General features: G+C 40.5%; 1 protein-coding gene across 1 annotated transcript in view; it reads left to right on the forward strand.

Moving 5' to 3' along the window:
• Nucleotides 1–9,470, forward strand: part of LOC112044150 (calmodulin) — a 36,037-nt gene extending 26,567 nt beyond the window's left edge. The window contains exons 3-4 of the mRNA XM_024079893.2: nucleotides 4,532–4,774; nucleotides 8,769–9,470. Coding sequence (XP_023935661.1) covers nucleotides 4,532–4,774; nucleotides 8,769–8,797 — 272 coding nt within the window. The 3' untranslated portion in view covers nucleotides 8,798–9,470. The remainder of the gene's footprint in view (nucleotides 1–4,531; nucleotides 4,775–8,768) is intronic.
• The last annotated feature ends 58 nt before the right edge of the window (nucleotides 9,471–9,528 follow it).

The following is a 9,528-nucleotide window of genomic DNA, read 5'->3' on the forward strand; positions in this document are numbered from 1 at the left end:
GATCTCATTTGATTTTGATTTTTGAAGTCGGTTAAAAATCCGTTTGATGCGATACGTACGATGCGGATCTATGGACGCCTGCCATATAACGCCAACAAACGTCTTACTATGGTTTGTCATGTGCCCATCGAGCTGAGAGTCACAGCCGTGACTGCCTGTAGCCACCAGTTTGTGGATGTGCTTTCACCGGCAACTCTAATGGCATGGCGAGTATCTTCCTCCAGGTGAGCTTTGTCCGTTCGAACCTTACTAGAGCTCTCGTTACACTAAATCATGCAACGAAAATGGGATGAGATACGAAGTGCGTTGTCTCTATCCCCGCCCGGCGTTATCCAATAAATCAGTCCAAAGAGAATTTTTTGTTTACCCATCGAGTGTGGTGATTTATGGCGAGACGAATGGGTACATCGTCGCCCCGGTAGCCGCCCGTTGCTCTTGCTATGAGCTCCGAACTACTCGTATGTTTACGGGAAACTAGATTTCGTTATTAGTTCCACGACCTTTTCGATGTGGAGGATGATTTTATCGACATCGTAAATGGACACTTGATTTATTTTTATTGGATTTGTCAAGCTTTTCAAATCCACACACGGCAAATAATTTATAATGTCGTATGTCTTATGGACAATATAAACAGAGTAATATTGTCCATAAGACATACGACATTACTAAGACTAGACTAAGACTACAACTTAAGTCATACTATGTAGATGGGTAGAACATGTAAATTAGAACATTGAAAAGCTATATTCTGGACGTGTAGAACTTTTAGAGTTGATATTAATAGTCTATGGCTCTATTCAGTAGCATCGGCTTTCTGAGCGTGTACGATCACTGTTGACCTAGTACTTTTCTAGTAGGTACTGTTCGAAAATACTCGTATAGCGATCTATTTAAAATGAATAGTAATTGCTTTGAAAAGTTATATTCTCAGCGTTGGAATTTGTAATGTTGAGCTGAAATCCTAGTTGTGAAATGACCTCTGAGGTCGCAGCTGCAGTGGACCGCATGCCCGCTGACCCTGCGCTTTGCAGCGGACAGTTTGAAACGCCCTGTGATATTTGGCCAACCAAAATCATTTATGTTGCTTTTAATTTCAGTCCAAAATTTTAAATATTGTTTATAAGTTGTTTCATCAGCAAAAGGGAGATTTTTGCTGTATTTTTTTATTGATAGCGTTCCTGAAGTGCCTAATATCTTCTTTAGGCGTGTTAGATAAGTTTTTAAAAAATAGATAAGTTTTAGAAAATTTATAATCTCATGACCGAATGACCGACCGAAACGATAGTACTCCTCCAAAATATACCTACTTTATACATGTTTTTAGGATACCTCATCCTACTTGTCAATCCAGAATTATAACATAATGAGACGCTTAATTTGCATTATAATAAATTGTGATATTATTATGTCGAGAGTAAACAGCAAAAAGTAATCGGGCGGTGGCCCCTCTCAAGGTGAAGCGGCCTATTGTTGTGACGAACAATGGCTGCCCACCCGCCGCGGACGATTCTCCGCAAATTGCTACCGATCACTGTTAGAAGAGCTCGTTACGCTAATACGGAGGTCGATCGCAATTCATTGCGATTCGCGATACAAAAGGAAGTCGCCAATTCGACTATTTATGTCGCAAAATAATAAGACGTTCAGTTTATGCGATCGTTTTTGATCGCGTCTCGGTCCACTGGCTTGATACCTTCTGTTATGTACTCGCGCACAGAACGACTGCCTGCGATAGTCAGATGTACCGCATCTTATGAACGCTAAAAGTGTGTCATCTCACGCTCCTACGTGAATTGTTTTAATATTTTCACTGGCTCCTTCATAAATTTTTATTTATGTTTTCATGATGTTCTTGTTTTATGTAGAATGTCCTTCAAAAGGCGACCTAGGATTAAACCATCACGTCATGTGATCCTACAAAACCATTATGTACGTACTGAAGTCTTAAAACATAAACCTTGACATAATTATTATGTTAACGAGTATCTCTCGGGCATTGTATACATTTTTGACAAGCCCAGGACGATGTAATGACGTCATCGGTCCAGATGTGTCCTAGTATCGTCGGGGCGGCCTGCATTCCCGACAGCTCTGCCCGCTGCGTAAATATAACCTGCGATGCGCGACGGAAAGGTTAGCCCAAAATTAGCAGCTCCAAACTTAACTCGCACTTATTTTTGCAACGCGCCGGAACGTTCACCCTTTTCGTTGTCGATTGACGAGACGATGTGTCTGCCCGTTTGTTGGCGGACTATTTGGGACACGGGTACCCTTAAGAGGGGTTACAATATCATCGGTTTTATCTTATGCAATTGCTTCACCAGGAAATGTAGATATTAGAGAGCTTGCGGAAACTCTTGCAAAATTAATGGTAAAGTGGCAAATTTACATAGTGTTTTGTTTTTCTTGTTTGATGGGTTACACGCATCATTATCAGCTTACTAGAACGGCCCACCCTATAAGGCAAGGCTTCCTTATAGGGGGATATTTAGAGCTACCTCACTGCTCAAGACATCTAAAATGTATTTTATCTTGACAACGTTTAAGGATAATTCTACAAGTCTGCATTTGAATACGATCTAAAGTGATGTTAAATGACGATGTAATTTTAGATTGGTAGTTGCATTTAGTTGGAATAAGGGGATCAGAATATTCTACTCAGTCCCGGCTTGTAACATAATCGTACCGATATACTAAATCACTTGGAAATACGTCTTTGCCTTTTCTTTGATGGGGTGAATAGCTAACAACGGGCAATTTGTGGTAACTTGAAAATATAAGAAGCTTCAACATTTACAACATCAATCTTTGATTTGCACATTCGAATTTCAATGGCGAAACGAGAATTACTTGAGTGTAGACATTTTGATGAGTTCATTGCTTCAGGATTTGAGCCGTCAGCAATCGCTATAGAATTGAGATTTTCAGCGATAATGAATTATGAGCACCCGACCGAGTCATTTACCGCAACATTCAGTGCAAAGCGGCTTACGAGAGTTATTTTTATTCGTCATAATATAATTTAGGGAACGTTTACGGCGATTCGTATTAAAACGTCATCGTTTAACATTACTGTGTAAATCTGCATGATCCTTTGTTCTGCCGACATCGCTCGTGTGAGAGACAGCGCTGTAAACAAGTTGTGTAACTGAGGTGCATCGCGCTGACTTGTGTTACATTACGAGGCGTGGTGACGGGCAGGTTTATAGTTTTGCATTATACATTTCAAATAAAAAAAAATTCTTACTTAATTATAAATTAGCGCTTGACTGTGATCTCGCCTGATGCCTGACATGGTTGTAAGGAGCTGCTTTCACAATGATCAAAAACTTCGATACCCTTTGAGATTTAAGTGAATTCCAGTATATCACAATTCAACTTGCTTTATACTACTATATTTATACTAGCGGACCCGGTCAAGCTTCGCTTTGACTTGTGTGCACTTCTTCCCTATCCCTACTCTACACTACTCTACTCAACCCCTACCATACCCCTGCCCTACTCTTACCCCATTATATGTAGGTACATGTTAAAAGTATCCAGTTAAATAAGAGTTATTCAAATTGACTTCTAATAAGATTTTATTATTTTCTTTCTGTGACATTGCAATGCATGCTGTGAATAGCTAATGTACCTACTATTTATAACCTTGAATATACCAGTCTCTTTACATGTTGTGAGCTAGGTAGGTATAATGAGCCAATTGTGCTAGTGCATGATTATGAACTTGATTTACGTAATTTATTAAAAAAAAAAAAGCACGAGTTTTTTGCCCTTGAGATAATACGAGTATATTCGGCACGATGAGGTCATCGACACGCTATCAGCGCACACAACAATAATCCTATAATAATAATTGACAAACAATACGTGTGCAAACAGTGTCGACACTTCACGCGGTGTGTGTTCGCGGCCTTACGTCGAAATAGCTCGCGGCGCTACTGTAAACATTTGGCGCTTCTTTTGATCAGGCTCATTAATCTCGATAATAATAATACACACGGCACCTGGGACTCTCTTCCGTTCTAACCTTTCACAGATAATTGTACGGCGTTTAATGTTTATTTTAACCGCTCAGTGATGCCGTCGACTGTGGATAATTTATTTATTTGCTTTTCAATTTATGATCGCTACCTGTCGGTATCTCTTTGTGGGAGCTTCGTCGGAAACTGTTTTATGCAACATGCGGCTTGTCGAGCTTTTGTAGGTGGTCGGTATGCCTTCTACTAACCGCAATTTGCTTTCCACTGAGAGCACAAAACCATGTTATAGTGAAATATGTTAGATTATGGCCTGCCTCGCTGGCAAGGAATTGGAAAAATGGCTTTAACAAACTGGGTATTAAGGGTTAAAACTAATTATGGACACCATTTACGATGGTTTTTTTCGATTCTCAAGTACACTTAAGTAGAATTAAGATAGAAGCGCAACACCATACCTAAGACTTTATTCCTTGAGTTCTCTATAATGTTATAGATTGTAACGTACATTATACTTTAGTAAAACAATATCTCGTCTGCAATTCCAGGCAACGGCACGATAGACTTCCCCGAATTCCTCACGATGATGGCGCGCAAAATGAAGGACACGGACAGTGAGGAGGAGATCCGCGAGGCGTTCCGCGTGTTCGACAAGGACGGCAACGGGTTCATCTCGGCCGCGGAGCTGCGCCACGTCATGACCAACCTCGGCGAGAAGCTCACCGACGAGGAGGTCGACGAGATGATCCGCGAGGCCGACATCGACGGCGACGGCCAGGTCAATTACGAGGGTGAGTTGATACATTGGCTACTGTCTCTTCTGTAAGCGGCAAGGGTGAAGCTGTGGCGCCTGATCCGACATCGACGGCGACGGCCAGGTCTATTACGAGGGTGAGTTGTGATACATTGGCTACTGTCTCTCCTGTGAGCGGCAAGGGTGAAGCTATGGTACGTGATCCGACATCGACAACGACGGCCAGGTCGATTACGATGGTGAGTTGTGATACATTGGCTACTGTCTCTTCTGTAAGCGGCAAGGGTGAAGCTGTGGCGTCTGATCCGACATCGACGGCTAAAGTACCAGAAATCAGTCCCGGGAGACAGGTATATTTAACACAACTTAGTTGCGGATTCACCTTGTTCAAACAAGATTAGAAACCTCACACCAGACTAGCGTATCGGTAAACCAATATTTTAAGGTGTTTTTTTTCCATATAGTTAAAACACGGGAAGTCTTAACAAAAAGGGCAAGCACAAAATTGTAGGTATCAATATCAGCGCTAGACTCTGCTGTCTTTTCTCCATAGCCATAGCGGATATCATTTTGTTTGAGCTGCTGCTATAGCTTCAGAGTAAAGCAATTGCTCCGTTGCCGACATCGAATCCACACATTTGTAATAGCTTGAATTAAATATAAATAAATCTTTATTACAGTTATAATCATGGGATCAAGTGACATTTTCTTTATTGTGTAAACAAACAAATTAATAAATAAGATATTCTGCATTAAAAAAAGTAAAACATGTCGAATATACGATCTCCATTTTATAATTGTACTTTTTAACGTTAATTACAAAATAGTAGTTTCATAATTATTAGCATTTGTTACACGGTAAATGAGACAGTTATCCAGTACATAGTAAGAAGTGTTGTCAAACAATATCATCAAAAAATATTTTTTGTATTCACAAATCGCGCATACAATACTGGGTCAGAGGTCAACGCTTGTAACCATTTGTCAGGGTTCAGTTTACAACACAAAAACCGCTATATTGGTAGTTTGCCAAACTCTGCCCAATACATCTACATATTATAGTAAGATGGGAGCAAACAATCGTGGGCGACACCACTTTACCTTGTTTACATTGAAAGTAATTGTATTTAATAGACACTTGTTCTATTCAGCAAGAAAAGTAGATCAAGATACGAATAGATATCCTAACATCATGTTATACTGGATGGCATAGTAAATATTTTCATTTCCTATATTGTGTGTCGAGATACAGTAGTTCTGGCATTTGTCCATTTGGTACTCTTAACAAGTGGCCTGTGTCCAGCAGCGGACGTCCGTCGGTTGGCAATGATGATAAGGATATACTAGTAGACACCCGCTTGGAAAACCCTTCCTTTTTTAATTTCAAAGAACATATTTAAAAAAAAAAATATGTAGTAAATTGATCTTGATTAGATTTAGAAATATGTTTGCGTTTCCACTCTGTGTCAGTTATAGAGATGTCTAGAGGACTCAATAAAACACTCGATATTATTACTGGATACTGGAAATTTGTGGTTATAGTGTCTGGTTACAGAATCAGGTTACTAACCACTGAACACGACCACAATGCGTGAGTTACATTATAATTCGTAGTGTTTCCATCAGTAAGGCATGCAAGTCAGTACCTTCCTTACAAACAGTATGTTAACCAGCTCAAGTAATTATCTAAAATGATTTTGCAAAATCCAACGTCAAATTTGTGATTATCTGTAGATCGGGATTCAGACCGCTTCAGCCACCTACTTAACATCACAAGTTTACTTAAAGGAAATGAGGATTTCGAAATTAGAATCTGTATTCTACCCTCTATTTTCGCTTAGTTTGAGAGCTACCAGCTGATGCAGTGTCGATAACAAAATGAATGTTTGTTGAACCACGTTAACCTTGGCTTTTTACAATTTTACAACATTGAATTTTAGTCAAGCAATTTCTAATGTGTGGTGGACGTCGAGCATTGTTAATTGTATGCGAAACTAATTCGTTTAACATTGAATAACTACGTGAAATTGTTGATAAACCGGAAAACAATTATTATTTGTTGACAAGTATAAGTAAATGGTTATGGAGAATGAAAACTTAAGATAGTTTCCCTGTGGGATAACGTCTTAAAAATCAGATCTCAGAATTTCAATTGTATCATTACTGTCCATTAAATGTAATTTTCTTTCAAACGTGGCGATGATTATATATCAATTATACATAATTGACGTAATCATGTTGCATCAATTAGGTATGTGTTAAGCATCACAATCATTAGTCCATATGTAATCGATGTTGTAATCCCATGTAATAATTGTATTTCTATGCTATATATAAAATACCACCCTCAAATAGGTCAAAACACTACAAACATTTATGGCGATCAGCTCTGGGGTACCACAAGGTACACTGGGGCCATTGTTATTTGTATTATCATTATACATATTGATGGACTATATTGCAATCAGTGGTTAAATGAAACAATAATGTGTTTCCTGTGGTGTTTGGGATTCCTTGTGGCCAGTGCATGCATGTAAAGTATCCTGTAACCTGGACCCGAGTTACTGAACTCCCATATTTTGTCACTAATGCATCGCACTGAATGACTGGGTGAAGGTTCCTACACATTAATTGAATTTAACGCGATCGCCAACGGAAAATGGAGGAAAGCGATGCTGAAATAATAATTGGCTATTTTGACTTGAATTTATTTGATCGGTTTTGAACTAAATGTAGTAAGCCACTGGGCTTAGTACAAATCCATCATATTAATTACATAAACTCGTAAATATCTCATTTAAATTTTACGTCAATTCACTAATAACTTATCTACTTAATAGAGAATTTTTATTCTTTATGACGCAAGTTACAATAATTGCCCACTTAATTTGTCATTGGAGGGAACGGAATGGAATTTCATAATGATTCAAAAATCTTTGGATCTGACAGCAAGTCCAAAACTGATCAAATAGAATGAACAATGTGACACACGGTCGAACGCTTTGTCGAGTTCGCTTTCCTTCAAGCGCGGAGCGTCCGGAGCAGTGTGAGCAGCCGAGCGTTTCTTCTTGCAGACTTCCATGCGCTCGCGCAAATAATATTCGCGCGCGGCGACGGCAGCCGCTAGCGCCACGCCGGCCGCGTATCGCTCGCGAGTACTAACCGATACGACGCGCGTCCTAGGTACCTGCTGTGGTTTGCTGCTCGTTATTAACTCGTTGTTTCCACTCTGACATGGTAGCCCCCGCCTCCCGCACTCTGGGCTCTCTCTGTTGTGCCTCTCTAACTCTCGGGGCGGAGACGCCACCGAACTAGTGGCGCGAGCGTTGACAGCGCTGACATTGGTGATCGTCCATTGATCGAGTGACTCGAACTAGTTTGGAATTTTAAAATGTTGCATGTCAAGTTATTAAAAATCTTGAACCTCACCACGTGTAACTGGATATGGGGAAAGTGATTTCAAAAGAAGATTGTATTATCACGAGATCGATGGACGACCCCATACCCCATAGTGTCGGTCGATGTCAGCGAACGTTCGCCGGCGCTTTTCGGTGGCGGGCGGCCCCCGGTGCATGTGTCTAATGTCTGTATAGAATCTTTCTTAGAAATACCACCTGGCGCCGCGCGCCGCCGGTATATCGCCCCGCTTGTCGCGTCTCATGTACTTGTAGAACGAGCAGCAAACATACGAGCGAACCCGTACCGTCGCGTGTGTGTCGTACCGTAACGTTAACAGGTCGACGATGTATCCGGAGGGTGGTATTTCACAATCCCTGTGTAGTGGCATGACAGGTACACGACCGTTTCTTGTGGTTCCTTTATACGTTCACGGCGTCGAGCACGCGCCGCTCGGCACACGGGCTCGCGGCGCGCGCTCGGCGCGACTTTTTGTTTCGTTTCACAATATTACGTCATAGCGATGTGTGTCTAACGGGTTTCGACATCTAACAGGTTTCATAGTTGCATCTCTGTTGTGTTCGTGAGCTCGTCCGCAGCGGCCGTTCGCTAATGCTGTGTCTCTTTGGTTTCAGAGTTCGTCACCATGATGACGTCGAAGTGAGCCGCCGGCTAGTGTGTGTGTATAAAGCAGAGAATTTTAATATACATTTTGTTTCATGCCACACAATATTACCATCGTATTGGACCTGCATTTCTCTAGTGTTTGCGATAAATTACGTCATTTATCAGTTATTCGGGAGGGCGTCGAGCCCTCTCACTATTTAGACTTTAAAGTATTCCGTTAATTTTACTATGTAAGGAAGAAATCTTCGTGTAGCGGTGCAAGGCGAAACGTCAAGTGTTGCGCGTTGTGGTGATAGTGTGAGAGTGTGCCGTTCCGGCGAGTGCTGCGCGGGGCACGGGGCTGCGAGCGACTCCTTCCGCGCAGCACTTTGGACTGCTGATAATGTAAATTTTTTTCAAGTATGAGATATTTATAAAGTACGTGACATTAAAAAAAATTTGAAAAATCCTTATAAAAATAAGATACCGTGGCAGTAGCAGCGCTGTAAAATATTAATATTGAATGTTTCAACTCGATTGACTCGTAACGAATAAATTAGAGTACTGCATGAATTAATTGTATCTGTAAATTACTTGATAAATAATATTATATTTCTATTGTCGTTGAAGTGCTCCGCTGTGTTATTATCTTACCATTTGATTCATTCTGTTATTAAATTATACAAAAGACATACTGAAAATAAATGTTTCTTCATTTTTAGGTCAATAAGCATCAGTGTTTTATTTCACTCTTCCTGTAACGTCTCGTATCAGTAAAGTATCGCTGTA

This window comes from Bicyclus anynana, chromosome 13, assembly GCF_947172395.1.
Source record: "Bicyclus anynana chromosome 13, ilBicAnyn1.1, whole genome shotgun sequence".
NCBI classification, from domain to species: Eukaryota; Metazoa; Arthropoda; class Insecta; order Lepidoptera; family Nymphalidae; genus Bicyclus; species Bicyclus anynana.